The sequence below is a fragment of the Mastigoproctus giganteus genome, chromosome 10 (assembly GCF_048544385.1).
Source record: "Mastigoproctus giganteus isolate SK-2022 chromosome 10, ASM4854438v1, whole genome shotgun sequence".
In the NCBI taxonomy this organism is placed as follows: Eukaryota; Metazoa; Arthropoda; class Arachnida; order Uropygi; family Thelyphonidae; genus Mastigoproctus; species Mastigoproctus giganteus.
The window spans coordinates 36,416,247-36,436,357 of NC_143584.1; the positions used below are offsets into that span (position 1 = coordinate 36,416,247).

General features: G+C 37.6%; 1 protein-coding gene across 1 annotated transcript in view; it reads right to left on the reverse strand.

Annotated features, from left to right (window-relative positions):
- The window catches only part of LOC150078981 (mpv17-like protein 2), a 41,273-nt gene extending 23,167 nt beyond the window's left edge, over window positions 1-18,106 (reverse strand). Inside the window, exons 1-2 of the mRNA XM_090382750.1 lie at window positions 17,644-18,106; window positions 6,732-6,967 (exon numbers count right to left, since the gene is read on the reverse strand). Coding sequence (XP_090238876.1) covers window positions 6,732-6,967; window positions 17,644-17,803 — 396 coding nt within the window. The 5' untranslated portion in view covers window positions 17,804-18,106. The remainder of the gene's footprint in view (window positions 1-6,731; window positions 6,968-17,643) is intronic.
- Window positions 18,107-20,111: the final 2,005 nt, after the last annotated feature.

Genomic DNA, 20,111 nt, shown 5'->3' on the forward strand with positions numbered 1-20,111 from the left:
GGGAGTAAAGTGGAGGAGAAACTGTTGAAGATAAACACAAGAAAGGCACCCGGGGTGGATGGGATCTATCCAGTTATATTAAAGGAGGCAGCAAAGGAAGTAAGCAAACCCTTAGCCATAATTATGAGAGCTTCCTTGGACTCAGGGGAGGTACCCATAGACTGGAAATGTGCAAATGTGACCCCAATTCACAAAGGAGGATCAAAGGCTGACACAAGTAATTATAGACCTGTGAGCTTAACTTCTGTTCCAGGAAAATTAATGGAGGCACTGGTTAAAGAAGCACTGCAGGATCATTTAGACAAGACTTCAGTTATAGCTCAGACACAGCATGGTTTTGTTAAGGGGAAGTCTTGCATGACCAACTTGATTGGATACTATGATGCAGTCACAAAAGAACTGGATGCAGGGAATAACTTTGATATTATATACTTGGATCTTAGAAAGGCTTTTGATACTGTTGCACATGGAAGACTGCTACACAAATTGGAGCAGTGTGACATTGGAGGCAAATTGCTGCTATGGATAAAGGGGTGGTTGAGGGGGAGAAGACAGAGAGTGGTAATCAATGGACACTGCTCATCGTGGACTGATGTTATTAGTGGAGTCCCTCAGGGCTCAGTGTTGGGTCCATTATTGTTTTCTGTATTTATAAATGATATTGATGATGGTATATCGGGCTTAATGTCCAAGTTTGCAGACGATACAAAGGTTGGCAGGGTTGTCAAGGACACTACTGACACTATGCTGCTGCAACAGGATCTGGAAAGGTTGAGCAGATGGGCTGAGAGGTGGCAAATGAAGTTTAACATTGACAAATGTAAAGTACTACACATGGGAAACAGCAACCCCAGAGCAACGTATCAACTCTGTGGTACTACACTGACAGTGGTAGAGAATGAAAGGGACTTGGGGGTGGTTGTGCAGGCAGATATGAAGTTCTCTGAGCAGTGCAGACGGGCTGCAAGAGTAGCTCATGGAGTATTGTCAATGATATACAGGAATTTTTCCAGCAGGGATAAGGAGGTGATTATTCCATTGTATAAGGCGATGGTCAGGCCACACCTAGAGTACTGTATACAGGTCTGGAGGCCTCATTTCAAGAAGGATGTAGAGCTGCTGGAACGAGTACAGAGAAGGGCTAGTGAATGGAACAAAGGGGTGCTCTTACGAAGAAAGGCTTAAGTTTTGCAAATTACAGTGTCTGGAGACTAGGCACCAGCGAGGTGATCTGATAGAGGTGTATAAAGCCTTGAATGGTTTAAGCATGCTCAATGCTGATGGGATTCTTCCTCTAGCTCAGAAAAATCACCTGAGAGGGCATAAATTCAAATTGAGGAAAGACAGATGTAGGATAGACGTGCGGAAATTTGTCTTTAGCCAGCGGGTGGTTGGTTGGTGGAACAGACTTCCATCCCTTGTGGTGGAGGTTGATAGCCTAAATAAGTTTAAGGCTCAGCTGGACAGGTATTTTGAACGAACAGAGGGGTGAAGTGGAAGTGGGTTTTTTTTTTTTTTTTTTTTGGCTGATGCTGCATAAGCTTGCTTTCTTGCATCAAATGCCTCTACTAATGCTAATGTTAATTACAAGACACTCTATAAGCAATATGACGAGAAGAACATCCTTCCTCACGTAAAGCAACAATAGCACTCTTTCTTCATGGCATCAACTGCATGTAACTCGCCAACCTGACACAAGCAAGGAATGACTGCAACTCTTGCAGAGCATGCTTATATAGCTGAAAGTAACATCATATGCATCAACTAATGCTAATATAGCTGCTCTTTATGCAATCTTACCTGCTGTGTTGATTTAGACCTTTTCAAGAATCTCAATGCCTATTTTTATGTGTGGTCTCCAAACAGGGATGATACAAATAATTATAACCTCCCTATCTATATAAGCAAATGACTGATAAATCATCAACAGGTTCTGTGTCCTCCTTGCTGCCTGTCGGTACTTTACAGAGAATTTCGTGTTTGCTTCTACTGAAATCCTCTCTCAAAAATCTTTCTTCCTCTACTATTTTTTTTTTTTTTTTTAACTAAACTCTCCCAGTGTAGAGGCTGTTTTGAGTTTTTTTATTTCCAAAATGTAAAAATGTTAGATAAGTGGCAACTATGTTTTACATAGTTGCCACTTATCTAACCATCCATGAAGGCTATATGTCATCCTGAAGCAGTATTGCTTGATGCTGGTCATTAGCCACTCCCCTAATTTTCATATCTGCAAATTTTGACATCATGCTCTGTATCCCTTCATCATTTAAAAAAAATCAGAAACAGGAGCAGTACAAGAACTAATTCCTGACTCTACTTCTAACTATAGTCCATTCTGAGTTGTAAACATTAATTACAACCCCTTGCATCCTGTTATTATCCATTCCATAATACAACTAAGGATTTTACCTGTAATCCCAATATGTTCCAGCTCATACAGCAAATCTCTCATGTGGGACCTCAAGTAAAATGCTTTGCTGAAGTCCAAATTAATAATTTCAAAGTTATTTCCTGTGGATGCAGGACAAGAAGTGACATCATCTCAGTTCATTTTTAGTGGCCAAAAAAGGTAATAATCACAACGAACTGAGATGCGTTAATATGGAGAATGGGGTAATGCCTCAAACTTTATCTCCTATATCTGATTCACTTTAGTGGGTGGTGTGAAGAGAGGTGTTAACATGCTACAGGAATATACCTGAGGACAGCAAACCATATTTCTATTTGAAAGAAATCCCAATGTTTCTCTCAAGTTCCTCACTTTAGTTGGTTCACATGAATATCACAGTATTTGTCATTCTTCACTGTTTCTCCTCTTTCCACATAATGCTTCAGAATTGCTCCTTTATGATTCTAGAATACTATGAATTGAGAAACAATTTCTTAATTTCCTAATTAATGCCTGGGTATGTATTTTCTTCAGTCAAAGTGAACCTGTATGGTACCACTCTGAACTTGCACATTTGTTTTCTGATATATAATAGTGCACCCAAGATTTAGATCCTATCACTAAGTATTCCAAGAAGGCATCTCCTGCCCACTCATACCAATGAAGAGTATAGAATGCACATTAAGTTATCATTACTTCAGTTCTAATGTTAAACACCAAGGACTCCAATAAGTACATACTTTTTAAAAATGCAAATCACTCCTCACTAACAATAGTATGCACTGAATCAACACTAATCTTGCATGCTATATAATTTCTTTAATAGTAACGTAGCTGTTTCTTTCCTCACTGCCACTGATTTTGGTGTCATGACATGATATGCTTGTCTGAAAATCCTCACTTTCAATACCATTCTTAAAACTTGCTGTTGACTCATGCATGTTTCACTGCACTGAGCCAGTGTTCTGTGATAAATTTCAGCATGCTTTATTGCTTCCGCATTCAAAAATCTAATGAAGATCATATCAAACTTGCATGACAGCAAGTGTGTTGTCATCTTAAAAATTGACACTATTTCCAAATAATGCCAGCACATGTCATGATCAGTGTTATCAACAGACTCAAATCAATAATTTGACATGAGATTTTCATCAATTTTTGCATAATATGCATTTTACATTGATTTTGTGGTTTTCATTGGAATGACCTCTGCAGTTTCAAAACCTTTCTTAATCATTTCTGCAATTTTATTTGCCACTGATATCAGAATGACCAGTCTGTAGTCATCCACTTCATTCTCTGACCCACCTTTATGGAATAACAATACATTGCTATTTCTCCGATCCAAAGGAATCAAGCATGAATCTAAGTCCACGTAATTAACCTTAATGGTATAACATATTCCCTCGCTACTTCCTTTAAATAATAACTGGGTATGTGCAATCTACCCCACCATCCTTACTTGCTTTCAAGCTCAAATTTCTCATAATAAACCTTTGAAAATTATAAAAATCAATGGTATAAAATGAAAATGATAAAAATGATTTTGTAGTGCTTGAATTAATTGACACAGTTTCTCCTTGTAACGACTGATTGCAACGACTTTCTTTTGTAATGACTGATTGCAAAGTACCCATTCTTATAAACACTACATTCAATTCATCAAGTATATCAGTTGGATTGTCGATGGCTTTTCCACTTTCATCAGGGCAGTTCAAATCTGATTTACATTTTTCCTCTTTGTATTTAATATTTGTAATCAGAGGCAGATTTACCCTGAAGTTAAAGCTTCAGGGCTCTCACTTCCACAGACCCCTTCCAAGGCCCTGGGAGGGGGCCCTAGAAATATGTTCACATGGTCATACGTTTTTGTAAAATTTGCAAAAGTAAGATATTTTAACCACAATCAGTTAAGATCACTGCCTTTTTACACTCTTACTTCCCCTCCGTCACACTTCTTTGACTTTATTCAACAAAATGAAACAAATTCTGGACAATTATAACCTGCCATTGAACAACATTCTCGGTCAGTCGCATGACAACACTGCCGTTATGAAAGGCGAGGAGAAAGGACTGCAAGCATTCTTTAAAAACATTAATAAGTATGCATAATATGTGCCATGCGCAGCTCATTCCCTTAATCTTTTTGGAGAAAAAGCTGCCTTCACAGAACCTGAAGTTGTTTACTACTTCAATATTTTGAAACAGTTATGTTTGGAGTATTTAAATACTCCATCTACGAGTATTTAAATACTCGTAGATGGAGTATTTAAACACACATGCCAACTTGGATTTTTCTTTAAAGAAAAATTGCAAAGTTGAATGATGCCTTGCAACTTTGGTACAATGACATTTTAAAGACTCTTAAATACATTTTCGAAGACTCTGAAGAGAAACCCCAATACAAACGAGATGCAAAAAGTTGGTAAAGCTCAGATACGCCATTTTAACTGCAATTTGGAAAGATATTTTGAAACATTTCAATAAAACAAGTGAGAAATTACAGACTCCTGATTTGGACATATATAAAGACTACCTTCTTTTGTCATGTTTAAATTTATTTATTAAACAACTGAGAGAAAATATTCAGATAAAAAATTAATGGAATAGAAAAAAAAGCAATAAAGATGAGCAATGAAATCAATAGAAATTATTCTGACATTGAGAAAGCAAATTGTAACAAAAAAATTTCAGATCATACCAAAAGTAGTAATCCATTAAGAGGAAGAGATAAATTTCAAATAGAAGTAATGAATAGGCCCTTGGATTGTTTGATAATCCAATTAATGAAGAAGAGTGAATCATATGAACACAATGGAAAAAGATTTAAATTTCTCACTGATTTGACACGAAATACCGACATCGACGAAAGTTTTTTTTTTTTTTTTTTTTTGGTAGTTGTTGGCGCATAGGCTTCTGTGGCCATAATGCACCTCCCAAGGTTTTTGCAGTACTTTGATCCAAGCCCGAGGCGGGAATCGAACCCGCGACCTTTGGGTTGCCAGGCAGGCACTTTACCCACCCGGCTAGCCCGGTCGGCCTCGACGAAAGTAACATAAAACTTATAATAGCCACTACAATGAGAATGATGACAACAAACTGGTTAATAAGTGTTGTCAATTCAAAGAGTATTTAAAATTAGTCATGGCACAAGAAAACTTGAAATGCCCTGAAATCTTACAGCTCATATATGAAAGAAATTTGATAGAGGTTGCCCAAATTTGACAACAACCTAAAAATTTACATGACATTACCAATAACGAGTTGTGAGGCTGGAAGAAACTTTTCTAAACTATCAATAATAAAAAATAAATTTCAATCTACCATGCTAGAGGAAAGACTGAATTATCTTTCTATTCTTTCTATAGAAAATATTACAAAATTGTTCCCATATGAAGAGGCCATCAAAGAGTATGCAGCCAAAAAATGTAGGAAAAAAAGTATTATAGAGATGAATGTTAGGCAGTTAATAAAAATATTGTTATTTTGTGATGTTTGTGGTATTTTTCACTTTTTGAAATTTGTAATTTGTTGTGATTTCTTTTCTCATTCTAAATAAATATTCCCTTTCGTACCTAATTTAGTATTTGTAATTTTGTATTCTTTTTCTTAAAGAGTGCCCCAAAAATTGTATAAGCTTCGGGCTCCACAAAACCTGGATCTGCCCCTGTTTGTAATACATGCAAAAGTTCTTATCCTCTTCCTCTGTTCTTTAATCCAGTGATTTTGTATATGCTCTAAGCATTGTTATATAATTGTCCCATGCTATTTTTTTTGCTTCAGAATCCTCAGAATCCTCTTTAGGCTATATTTTCTTAATAGTATATATGTATTCATCTTCTGTTGTAGCAGCTTTATATTAGACTGTTATAGACCCATTTCCTGAAATTAAAATCTCCGTCAACTTTAACAACTGAAATCTCTTTTGTCATCAAAGCACTTTAAGCTCACTCCCTGCTATGAACTCTTTGATACTATCACAATCTCTTGTCCAAAATATTCTTGCCTTCCCTAACATGCAGACAGCAATCATCTAGCTAATTTTAGAATTTTTACCCCCCCCCCACAGTGAGTTTCTCTCCACTCTAATCAACAAAGGACATTGAAATTTCCCATAACAAGGCACTCATCATATACAGACCAGAATACAGCGTTGTGCTGTATTCTGGTCTGTATACAGCGTTGTATGCTGGTTTACAGTATTTTCTCTTCTTTTACTTATATTTATTTTTATTAATAAAATTCTTATAACTTCCATAATAAACATTTGTGAGCATACAAATGTTTAACCTATACAATAATTAAATACTAACTAATATTGCAACTGTTAAATATAACTTACCATGCAAACTGTTAAAATATTTTCTTTAAAATCATTAAAATTCTCTTTTAGTGATCGACCTTGCATACTTCCAACACCAAGAAACATTGAAAGAACAAAAACAGGTCCTGCTGCTGCTTCTGCCATCAGCTTCTTCCCAATTGTTATATGCCTTCTACCCGGAAACTTTGTATCCAGAAATTTATACCAATAGTGAAAGGCTGGCCCAAATGCCAAACCTGCCACAGCCATGCTTCCTATAGAAAAATATGAAATATATATATGAAAAGTGACAGGAATTCTCAATGCAGGGCAATGTATAATTTGTACAATGTGTACAAACTATACACTGCACCATTGAAATTAGATATGATTTTAGAATAATTTTCTGTGAAAAAAAAAAAAATCTTCTAATTTCAATGAAATAATATATACAATTCTAAAAATAAGTTATTAAAACCAAAGCTAAATAGCAAAAACAAAATTATTATCTGTAAAGTACTGAGATATTTTTACATCTTTTATGCAATTTATTTACTATTAAGATATTTTGGTAAGATTATGAGAGTTTGAACCATGCTGCCAATGTCTATAAATCAAAATTTGAAATATCACGGGCAAATAACTTGCAAATATATCAAAATATCACCACAGTCAACCTGCATAATATTCTTTGTTTATATAAATTTACTTTAATAAAGTCATTATTGAATTACTACAATAAAAATGAATGAAAGTATCAAACTAAAAGAAGTATACACTGGTGTTCAAAGAAAGTGTATCACCTAGGAATTTCACATTTCTAACCCTTTTTTGTAATGGTATGTTACATTAATCACTAGCTTCAAAAATAGAAACAAAAAAAGATATTTATTAATAGTTAAGGCAAAGCTAAGTAATATTTGATAGATGCTCTCAAAATATTCAAAAACGAGCATTTACAACCTTTATACAGTTTTGGTAAACACTGCAATTATGGCTGAAATGTTATCAGAAGCCCTCAACTTGCTTCAGTTTATCATTTTAAATGGAAAACAAAATGAAAAGTTCACCAGGTGCAAACTAATATTTAGCTGAACCGCCTCTGGCCCTGATGACAGCAGCACACAGTCAAGGCATTGACAAGATCAATTTCTGAAGATAATCATCTGATAGTTTGTGGTTCCAAACACGAATTATGGCTTCCTGAAGTTCACGAAGTCTTTGGTTTCTTTCTGGCAACTGCAGATTCCACACAATGCCAATAGTTCTCTATAGGATTCAGATCCAGCCTGTTTCCTGGCCAGCTAAGAGTTGTAATGGACCATTCTTACAACCATTTTTTCACCTGTAACAAATGTAAACACATTACTGTCGAATCTCTAATGCAGAAATGAAGCTAAACTACAGAAGTGCCTATGTACACTTTTTGCCCGATGACAAAGAGCAGTCGTCCTGAAAGATGCAGTTACTTGGTAGGTTGAAATGGTCTCTAATTTGCCTTCCGATATAGTCAGGTATCCATTGGCATTTACTTTACAGAACCTTTTATAAACTGCATATGTCCCTCCACGATACGAAATGCACCCCCATATCATTTGGCTGGTAGGGAATTTCACTGTAGACACCATACAGTCTGGATGGTATTCTTCACCAGGTCTACGGCGAATCATTTGTCTCCCATCAGAGCCATGCAGGTTGAATTTCTTTTCATTTGAGAAAATAACCGACTTCCACTGCTCGGGGATCCATTTGACATGCTCCTTACACCAAATTAATCAGGACATTTTTCATTTTTGTGTGAGGAGGGGCGTCTTAGGACAACGGGCTACAAGTCCATTTTTAAAGAGACGTCTTCTTACTGTTACTGCACTTGCTACCACTCCTGTATGTTCTTCTCATTCTCTTTTCAGCTTAGTTGAAGAAGCTTTACGGTTTTTAAGGCATAAGTGCTTCAAAACGTAGTCCTGTTTTGGCATAGAGATTCCTTTGCATCCAGTTCCTTTTTTCCTATCAGCCAAACCAATATTCTTGAGTTTGGAAAGAAATCTACTCACTGTTGACTGATTACAAGACACTCTATAAGCAATATGAAGAGAAGAACATCCTTCCTCACGTAAAGCAACAATAGCACTCTTTCTTCATGGCATCAACTGCATGTAACTCGCCAACCTGACACAAGCAAGGAATGACTGCAACTCTTGCAGAGCATGCTTATATAGCTGAAAGTAACATCTGATGCAATATTACATCATCACATATACATGTCAATCTTATCTGATGCAATCTGTAACAAATATTGCCATATACTTACGTTATTCGGACAACAATCAACAATTTTAAGGGGATGCACTTTCTTTGAACACCAGTGTACATATTAAACTATAACCACAATTCTATTCTAAAACAATCAGTAATGCAGACTGATGACAAAAATTAGATTGAAAGAATAAATTTCACATTGATACCAATGTGAAATTTAATATTCTCTAATAGAATTAGATTATATACTGCTATCCAAATGTGATACTACATTTAGCATTAGCATTAGTAGAGGCATTTGATGCAAGAAAGCAAGCTTATGCAGCATCAGCCAAAAAAAAAAAAAAAAACACTTCCACTTCACCCCTCTGTTCATTCAAAATACCTGTCCAGCTGAGCCTTAAACTTATTTAGGCTATCAACTTCCACGACAAGGGATGGAAATCTGTTCCACCAACCAACCACCCGCTGGCTAAAGGCAAATTTCCGCACGTCTATCCTACATCTGTCTTTCCTCAATTTAAATTTATGCCCTCTCAGGTGATTATTCTGAGCAAGAGGAAGAATCCCATCAGCATTGAGCATGCTCAAACCATTCAAGGCTTTATACACCTCTATCAGATCACCTCGCTGGTGCCTAGTCTCCAGACACTGTAATTTGCAAAACTTAAGCCTTTCTTCGTAAGAGCACCCCTTTGTTCCATTCACTACTCTTGTTGCCCTTCTCTGTACTCGTTCCAGCAGCTCTACATCCTTCTTGAAATGAGGCCTCCAGACCTGTATACAGTACTCTAGGTGTGCCCTGACCATTGCCTTATACAAGGGAATAATCACCTCCTTATCCCTGCTAGAAAAATTCCTATATATCATTGACAATACACCATAAGCTACTCTTGCAGCCGGTCTGCACTGCTCAGAGAACTTCATATCTGCCTACACAACCACCCCCATTTAGGTAGCAGTAATCCCAGAATAACGTACCAATTAGGTGGTACCACACAATAAGTAATAGAGAATGAGAAAGATCTTGGTGATTGCACAGTCTGACATGGTTTTCTGAGCAGTGCAGACAAGTTGCTAGACATCATGCAGTTCTATCAATAATATACAAGAATTTTACCAGTGGGGTCAAATGTGAGATTATCCCAGGTTTGAAAACCTCATTTTAGGAAGGATGCGCATCTGCTGGAAAGACGGCAAAGAAGAGCAACAAGAATTACTAGGAGTACTGTTACCAAGAAAGATTTCTGTTCTGTAAACTGCAACATCTGAAAACCTGCAAGATGTGACTAAAGACTCAATCTATTTAACATTTAAATGGATTGAGTGAACTAAATGCTAATGAGGGTCCTTAATTTTTCTCAAATGACACACACACACATTTAAACTGTAAAATTATGGGTACAGGATAGATATGCAAAATTTTGCTTTCATTTTTTTCCGCATTTCAGTGATGCTTTCTTGTGTTATTTTGCAGTTAATAAATACCATTTTGGTTTCCTTTGCATCCCACCACAGATATCCTCGTGCAATGATTAAAGTTTAAACAGAATATAAAATGAAGCCAAATGTCTATCCCTCAAGAAGTTTCAATCTCATTACAGCAAAGAGAACATTTTTAAATAAAGATTTGGATCTTTATCCATACCTTAATAATTAAACATTTATATACTATTAACAAACAAGAAATACTAACAGACATAAATATAAAAAATGTCATAAGGTTAAGTATAGAAATATATTCATCTTGAGAAATATAATTTATAATACATACAAAATATTAGCATTAGCATAGGCATACGATGCAAGAAAGCAAGCTTATGCAGCATTAGCAAAAAAAAAAAAAAAAAAAACCCTTTCCATTTCATCCCTCCATTTGTTCCAAATGCCTATCCAGCTCAGCCTTAAATTTATTTAGGCTATCAACTTCCACAACAAAAGATGGAAGCCTGTTCCACCAATCAACTACCCGCTGGGTAAGGGCAAATTTCCGCACTTGTATTCTACAACTGTCTTTCCTCAATCTGAATCGGTGCTGCCTCAGATTCTTAATCTGAGCAAGAGGAAGAATCCTATCAGCATTCAACTTGCTCAAGCCATTCAAGGCCTTATACACCTCAAACAGATTGCCTCACAGGTGACTACTCTCCAGGTGCTGCAATTTGCAGAACTTAAGCCTTTCTTGGTAAGAGCACCCCTTTGTTCCCCTCACCAATCTTCTTGCCCTTCTTTGTACTCGTTCTAGCAACTCTACATCCTTCCTAAAATGAGGCTTTCAAACCTGCACACAGTACTCTAGGTGTGGCTTGACCATTTCCTTGTATAATGGAATAATCACCTCCGTGTCCCTGCTAGCAAAATTCCTATACATCATTGACAAGACACCATGACTTGCCCTGGCAGCCCATCTGCACTGCTCAGCAAACTTCATATTCGACTGCACAATTACCCCCAGGTCCTTTTCACTTTCCTGAGTGTAGTACCACACAGTTGGTATATTTCTCTTCAGTTATTGCTATCCATATGCAGTACTTTACATTTGTCAATGACTTTACACTGTTGCCACTTCTCAGCCCATTTGCCCAACTTATCTAGATCCAGTTGGAGTAGCTTACTGTCGTTACCAACCCTGCCAACCTTTGTATCATCTGCAAACTTGGACATTAAACAACAATGGGCCCAACACAGAACCCTGGGGAACTCCACTAATAACATTTGTCCACGAAGAGCAGTGTCCATTGATTACCACTCTCTGTCGTCTCCCACTCAACCATCCCTTTATCCATTGTAGCAACTTACCCTTAATACCATTCTGCTCCAATTTGTACAATAGTCTTCCATGCGCAAAAGTGTCAAAAGCTTTCCTGAAATCCAAGTATATGATATCAAAATTATTTTTAGCATTCAGTTCCTTTGTGACCACATCATAGTATCCAATCAAATTGGTCAGACAAGACCTTCCTTTAACAAACCCATGCTGTCTTAACTATTACTGCAGTCTTGTCTAGATGATGCTGCAATGCTTCTTTAACCATTATTTTCTCCCGAACACAAGTTAAACTAACAGGTCTATAGTTACTTGTGTCACCTTTTGAATTCCCCTTTGTACAATTGGTGATACAATTGTACACCTCCAGTCCATAGGGACTGCCACTGAGTCCAAGGAAGCTCTCGTAATTATGGCTAAGGGTTTGCTTACTTTAATATAACTGGATAGATCCCATCTACCCTAGGTGCCTTTTTTATGTTTAACTTCAACAATTTCTCCTTCACTTTGCTCTCAGTTATTACAAAATCACTTAGTTCCCTGTTAGTGTTTGATAAACTTCTGGCACTCCCCTCATATGTGAATGTAGATGCAAAATACTCATTCAGTTTATCAGCTACTTGAGCATGATCATCAATAGTCAACCCATCTATGTTAAGTGGTCCAATCTGATTCATCCCTTTGCTTCTGGAGGTTACACAAGTACATAAGTAAAGAACTCTTTGCTGTTTTTCTTTGTATCCTTTGCCAAGGATTTCTCGTAATCTGCCTTCGCCTGCCTAACCTCCTTTGTGACTTGATTACAGACTAGTTTATATCTGCCATAAGCTTATGTGTCACCTGATACTTTATATGCAACCCATACATTTTTCTTCTCTGCCACGAGCCTCAGTTCATCTGACATCCATTTAGGCCTAAACTTTGGACAGTATTTCTTAGTTGGAATGAAAAGCCTAGTAGCCTCCAAAATTAAGTCCCTGAAGGCTTCCCATTTAGAATTCAATGTTGGTAGCATCATCAGTTGATCCCACTGTACAGAATTTAAGAACTGTCTGAGACCCCTGTAGTCACCTTTACGAAAGCAATAGCTCTTTCCTTTAGCCTTGATGGTAGTTACGTCTTTAAGTAATTCCCGCATCAGTACATTGTGATCACTGTCACCCAGTGGTTCCTTTGTCTGCAAATTCTTAATGCATGAATAATTACCGCTGATAATCAGATCAAGAGTATTACCCTCTCTGGTTGCCTCTCGAACATGTTGCTGTAGAAAACAGTCATCCAATAAATCCACAAAAGTCTTGCTCGTGAACCCACAAGTTCCAGTCGATATCTGGAAAGTTAAAATCCCCCATTATAAGACATTCTGATTTACTGGCCCACTCTATTTCTCCGCACAATTGCTCATTATACTCATCAGATTCATTAGGCCTATAACACACACCTACTCTCATTTTTCCTTTCCCAGTGCTTATGTCACACCAAACAGACTCAACATTGTACTGTCCACCAACATCAATTGGACTTCCTTAGATTTTACGTGTTTCTTAACTAACAGCATAACCCTTCTCCCTTCCTGTCTTGGCTATCCTTTCTGTACACATTGTACTCCCCAAATTCCAATTCTTCACTACTTATGTCTGTGTGATACCACATCTCTGATATCCCAACAATATCTGCCTTTGATGTCTTGACTAGCACTTCAAGCTCATCAAATTTATTAACTATACTCCTAGCATTGGTGTACATGCACTTGTTTTTACTCTTAGTTACCCTAACAAAGCCCATGTATTTATTTGTTCTACTATGACTCCCAGCAGAACTGGAAATCTCCAGGCTGCTGCTCATTCTAATAGAACCAATTATATGAGGTATGTCATGAAAACAAGAATTACTAAAATACTTATATGAATGAGAGAATACACTACATGTGTTTTAAATCATTTTGGTTTACTGTCGTTTTCTCATAGATATTTACTATATGGATATAGTAAATATCTATAGACATTTACTCTCATAGATATTTACTGGATGTCAGATGAACTAATGAGGCATATGGCAGAGAAGAAAAATGCATGGGATACTTACAAATTAACACATGACACAGAAGCCTATGATAGATACAAGTTGATATGCAACCAAGTTACAAAGGAGGTTAGGCAGGCGAAGGCAGATTACGAGAAATCCTTGGCAAGGGATGCAAAGAAAAACAGCAAAGAGTTCTTTACTTATGTAAACTCTAGAAGGAAGGGGATGAATCAGATTGGTCCACTTGATATTGATGGGTCAAGTGTTGATGATCCTGCTCAGGTAGCTAACAAACTAAATGAATATTTTGCATCGACATTCACACATGAGGAGTTATTCAGCAAAGGGAATGCCAGAGGTGTATTCAACTCTAGCAGTAAGCTACAGAATCTTGAAATAACTGGGAGTAAAGTGGAGGAGAAACTGTTGAAGATAAACACAAGAAAGGCACCCAGGGTGGATGGGATCTATCCAGTTATATTAAAGGAGGCAGCAAAGGAAGTAAGCAAACCCTTAGCCATAATTATGAGAGCTTCCTTGGACTCAGGGAAGGTACCCATAGACTGGAAATGTGCAAATGTGACCCCAATTCACAAAGGAGGATCAAAGGCTGACACAAGTAATTATAGACCTGTGAGCTTAACTTCTGTTCCAGGAAAATTAATGGAGGCACTGGTTAAAGAAGCACTGCAGGATCATTTAGACAAGACTTCAGTTATAGCTCAGACACAGCATGGTTTTGTTAAGGGGAAGTCTTGCCTGACCAACTTGATTGGATACTATGATGCAGTCACAAAAGAACTGGATGCAGGGAATAACTTTGATATTATATACTTGGATCTTAGAAAGGCTTTTGATACTGTTGCACATGGAAGACTGCTACACAAATTGGAGCAGTGTGACATTGGAGGCAAATTGCTGCTATGGATAAAGGGGTGGTTGAGGGGGAGAAGACAGAGAGTGGTAATCAATGGACACTGCTCATCGTGGACTAATGTTATTAGTGGGGTCCCTCAGGGTTCAGTGTTGGGTCCATTGTTGTTTTCTGTATTTATAAATGATATTGATGATGGTATATCAAGCTTAATGTCCAAGTTTGCAGATGATACAAAGGTTGGCAGGGTTGTCAAGGACACTACTGACACTATGCTGCTGCAACAGGATCTGGAAAGGTTGAGCAGATGGGCTGAGAGGTGGCAAATGAAGTTTAACATTGACAAATGTAAAGTACTACACATGGGAAACAGCAACCCCAGAGCAACGTATCAACTCTGTGGTACTACACTGACAGTGGTAGAGAATGAAAGGGACTTGGGGGTGATTGTGCAGGCAGATATGAAGTTCTCTGAGCAGTGCAGACGGGCTGCAAGGGTAGCTCATGGAGTATTGTCAATGATATACAGGAATTTTTCCAGCAGGGATAAGGAGGTGATTATTCCATTGTATAAGGCAATGGTCAGGCCACACCTAGAGTACTGTATACAGGTCTGGAGGCCTCATTTCAAGAAGGATGTAGAGCTGCTGGAACGAGTACAGAGAAGGGCAACAAGATTAGTGAATGGAACAAAGGGGTGCTCTTACGAAGAAAGGCTTAAGTTTTGCAAATTACAGTGTCTGGAGACTAGGCACCAGCGAGGTGGTCTGATAGAGGTGTATAAAGCCTTGAATGGTTTAAGCATGCTCAATGCTGATGGGATTCTTCCTCTAGCTCAGAATAATCACCTGAGAGGGCATAAATTCAAATTGAGGAAAGACAGATGTAGGATAGACGTGCGGAAATTTGCCTTTAGCCAGCGGGTGGTTGGTAGGTGGAACAGACTTCCATCCCTTGTCGTGGAAGTTGATAGCCTAAATAAGTTTAAGGCTCAGCTGGACAGGTATTTCGAACGAACAGAGGGGTGAAGAGGAAGTGGTTATTTTTATTTATTTATGTTACTTTTTTTTTTTTTTTTTTTTGGCTGATGCTGCATAAGCTTGCTTTCTTGCATCAAATGCCTCTACTAATGCTAATGCTAATGCTAATACTGAACTGTAAAATTGGCTTTTTTTTATTTTTCTGCCAGATCAGACCAAAAGTTGGGATAACAACACAACTTTCAGCCTATTGCAACAAAATATGGAACGTATAGATGAATTTCACTTTTTTATTCTTAACTGAACAACTTAACTTCTTTGGTGTTTCAGTGAGGATTGCGACCAGTAATTAATAGTAAATTAATAATCACTGCCAGAAGCTTACTGGCTTCTCATCCACCAGATGTGCTTTATAGAAGTTTTCCTTTTTTGAGTGATACATACAATTTAAAAAGATATTATCCACTCAGGCAGAACATGAATAATGATATGTCTCCAAAGTTAAACATAAGCCCAAACCTAAGGTTGAAACCTCAGCCCTCAGTCTTCAGCAGGAGCAGAAAGATCCCCATGATTGAAATTAAACAAAGTGATGTATACAAATTTTATGTGATTTCAGCTATAGCTCTGAAATATAACCCTAGCTGCAAACAGGTTACACAGTTCTACAGATTAAAGGTATACATAATAGTCATATGTTTAAGTGTAAATTCTACTCTCATACAACACATGGCTGTTCATCACTAATAAGAGTGATTTACCAGTTGATAAAAACCCAATAAGCTCCAAAACAGCTGTTTTTGATAATGGATTTGTCCTTTCAGGAAATGATGTTAGCAACTTAGACAAAACTGTGGATAACAGTATTTAAATCCAAGTCAAACATTAACCCAAGCCTACAGTTATTAGCATATGATGCAAGAAAGCAAGCTTATACAGCATCAGCAAAAAAAAAAAAACAACAACCTCCCCATTTCACCTATCCATTCACTCTAAAAGTTTGTCCAGTTCTTCCTTGAATCTAATTTAAGCTATCTTAAATTTAAGCTATCTAATTTAAACAAACTTCCACAATGACTGATGGAAGTTTGTTTTCAGCAATCAACCACTTGCTGGCTAAAGGCAAATTTTCTGCACATCTATTCTACACCTGTCTTTCCTCAACTTGAATTTTTGCCCCTCAAGTGCATAATTTGAGCAAAAGGAAAAGTTCCATCAGCATTGGGCATGCTCAAGCCATTCACCCCCCTTATACACCTCAATCAGATCACCTTGCAGAAGCCTAGTCTCCAGACACTGCAATTTGCAGAACTTAAGCCTTTCTTGGTAAGAGCACCCTTTTGTTCCCCCTCACCAATCTCGCTACCCTTCTCTGTACTTATTCCAGCAGTTCTATGTCCTTCCTAAAATAAAGCCTCCAGACCTGTATGCAATTACCATACCACCACAGGTCAGGAGGGGGGGGGGGGCATGGGCCCGACAACTGATTTGGTATGATTATTAAAAACCAAATGGGGCTGCTTGACAATCTGGTGGTAGTCGTAAGGGGGGGAGGAGCAGAATTCATAGTTTTTCCACTGGTAAAATACTCAGTCATTGGTCTTCAGTAGATGCAAAAAGCTCCCTACGAACAAGATCAAATGCAGTAAAGCATACAAATTTAATTACCCTCCCGTCAGTGTAAGTTACTAATAAGGCTAATCTAACCAATGTATATAAATAAATATACATAAAATGTTAAGATTTAATAAATATATATATATATAATATACATAAATATGCATTAGTTGGGTTAAGGTTGCGTTAGACTGCAAGTTTAAATATACTGGAGGATAATAAAGAAATACCTCCAAGGTATATTTATTACCGCATATACGAAAATACACTTCTACTTTGACTCAATGTCATTACTCTCATAAAGTGGATGATAACAATATGAATTGATAGCATTAAATATATGAATTTCACATAATAGTTTCACGGTTTCTCGAGTATTGCAGAGTTCGAATGCTAAACTACAATTTTAACCGAATATTTTACTCTTACCTGTTCTACTCCAACTGAATGGTTTCTCATATATCACTAATTTTTCTACATTTTGCTGAATAGTATCTCCAAAAGCAGAAAAGACAATACCCATACAAGTATTTGTAATCAGTAAATGACGCGAAAATGCTTTTTGTGCTAATTTACTAACAACAGACATGTAGAAGCGAGAAAATATAAAAGTGCGATAAACGAAAACACCAGTTCTTTCTCACATGGTCAATTCAAGACATGGCGTTGTTTAAAACAGCGTGAGAAGTTGATAATGATGCAATAACGATTTATGATTCATAAGCTGAACCTTAATTGCCATTTTATGGCAACGAAATAAACCTATCATTACAACTGCAGGAAAATTGCAACACCTCGAAACATGACAGAACAGTTCCACGCAAACACATGGATAACCAACCCACTGTCATAAAAACACATCAAGGTATTTAGCCACTTCGCAGTGTTATCAAATTTCCCATCTCTAAACTTATTAGCAATAAATTGGACAATGCAAAACACCAGGAAAAAAATAATAAAATAAAATTAAATAAATAATTAAAAGATAAAAAAATAAACAAATAAAAATAAATAGCAAAAATGTTTAAAGGAAACTGCTATTATAAAATTATAGTCTGCAACAATTTAAAAAAATACTGTTTTTTTTTACTTTTTTGATGCAAGTCACACCCTGCCCTCGTGGGTTGGAAGAATCGCCGTCCTCTCCACACTGGGTGGAAAAAGACCTCAGTTCGAATCCCGTCGATGACGGGAAGAACTTTTATGGGTCTTTTTCACACCGTGGCTGAGTCAGTCGGTCTCAGGCGAGGGTAACGTGGCATTTTCTCCCGGAAACTCGGGTTTTTCGTCCAGCAAAACAGAAAATCGACCTCAGAACACATGCAATTTGCAGACAGCATATACGAAGCAATATAGCTTTAGTCGCTAATGCTCCTAAAACTAAACTACTAAAACAACATCAATTTGCTCTCTCAATGTCACACTCAAATGGCTAGTGTATTTGACACACATTTGTCACTTGCTTAACTTCCATGTTGTATGGACTTCATGTTCGTGGTTTAATACAGAAGGGCTCCAGACGACTGATGCATTTTACAAACATTTGTTACTTGTTATTTCAATGGTTTACATTTGAATGGGCTGAAGCAGGGCCATGCCAAGCCAATTTAGTACTGAGGCAAGAATAAAAAATTGCGCCCTACTGTTAATCATGGCAACATTGGTAATTATTTAATCTTTCTTTTGGCGCCCCTTTCAGCTTTTAATCTGATGGAAGAGCCTCGTTTGTCTCACCCTTGGCACGGCTCTGGGCTGAAGCACCAACATTCGTTCTGGGCAGCAAAAGCGAAACTATAAAATTCTGCTTCCCCCCCCCCCCAGCAAGCGAGGGTACAAGTGGCCCAACGTGATCTTTAACAAATCGCACCAAATCAGGAGTAAAGACTCACTGACTTCTTTCCTCCACCAGTGGCAGATCAGGCATTATGGTAGTTTCCTCATTGCTCAGTGCCTACTGAAAGTTGGTAATCGAGCACAGCAATGTGAATGTTTGTGTTCGGATGATTCAAATATGAATGAGCATTTTTTTATCAGTTCAGAGGAGACAGAATATCACCCAATTGCATGTATCCTACAGTCAGTTTGCCTGATTATACTCCAAGAAAAACCTGAACTACCGGATGAAAAAACAGTGCTCTTCCCCACTCTGAGACCGAATAATTCAGACGCAGTGTGAAAAACGCATATAAAAATTTCTCCTGTGTCGATAGGGTTCAAATTCATCATTTTCCTTCCAATACAGAACGACAGCAAACAATGGTAAGCATATCCTCAAAAGTAGCAAAGTCGTTAGGGTTAATGATGAAGCTCTTTGAGATGTGTGTGTGTGTGTGTGTGTGTGTGTGTGTGTGTGTGTGTGTGTGTGTGTGTGTGTGTGTGTGTGTGTGTGTGTGTGTGTGTGTGTGTGTGTGTGTGTGTGTGTGTGTGCGTGCGTGCGTGCGTGCGTGCGTGCGTGCGTGTGTGTGTGTGTGTGTGTGTGTGTGTTAAGCGCCAAATCAACTAAGGCCTTAATACATTATGTCTGTAAATTTAGTGTATTCTGTGGTCCATTTGTATGTTTACTGTACGTTTTTCGCATACCCCCAAGGACTCTGGGGGTATGCGAAGCCCATGCTCACCAGATGTGAGCCTCTGGGGTTATACAACCCCAGGGGCTCACATCTGGTGAGTATGGGCTTGGCACACCCAGGGTCCTGTGCCAGATATCATCATTCTTCTTATTCATAGTGATTTCCTTCTACTTCTCTCTCTTTCTTAGGGTAAGTTAGAATTTTTTTTTTTTTTTGTCTGGTGCAGCAAAAGCCTCAGGCTTCCTTGAAACATTTGGCTAATGATAATAACAATATATATTCCTGTATACGATGTCAAATTGTTTTTTTTTTTTGTTTTTGTTGGTT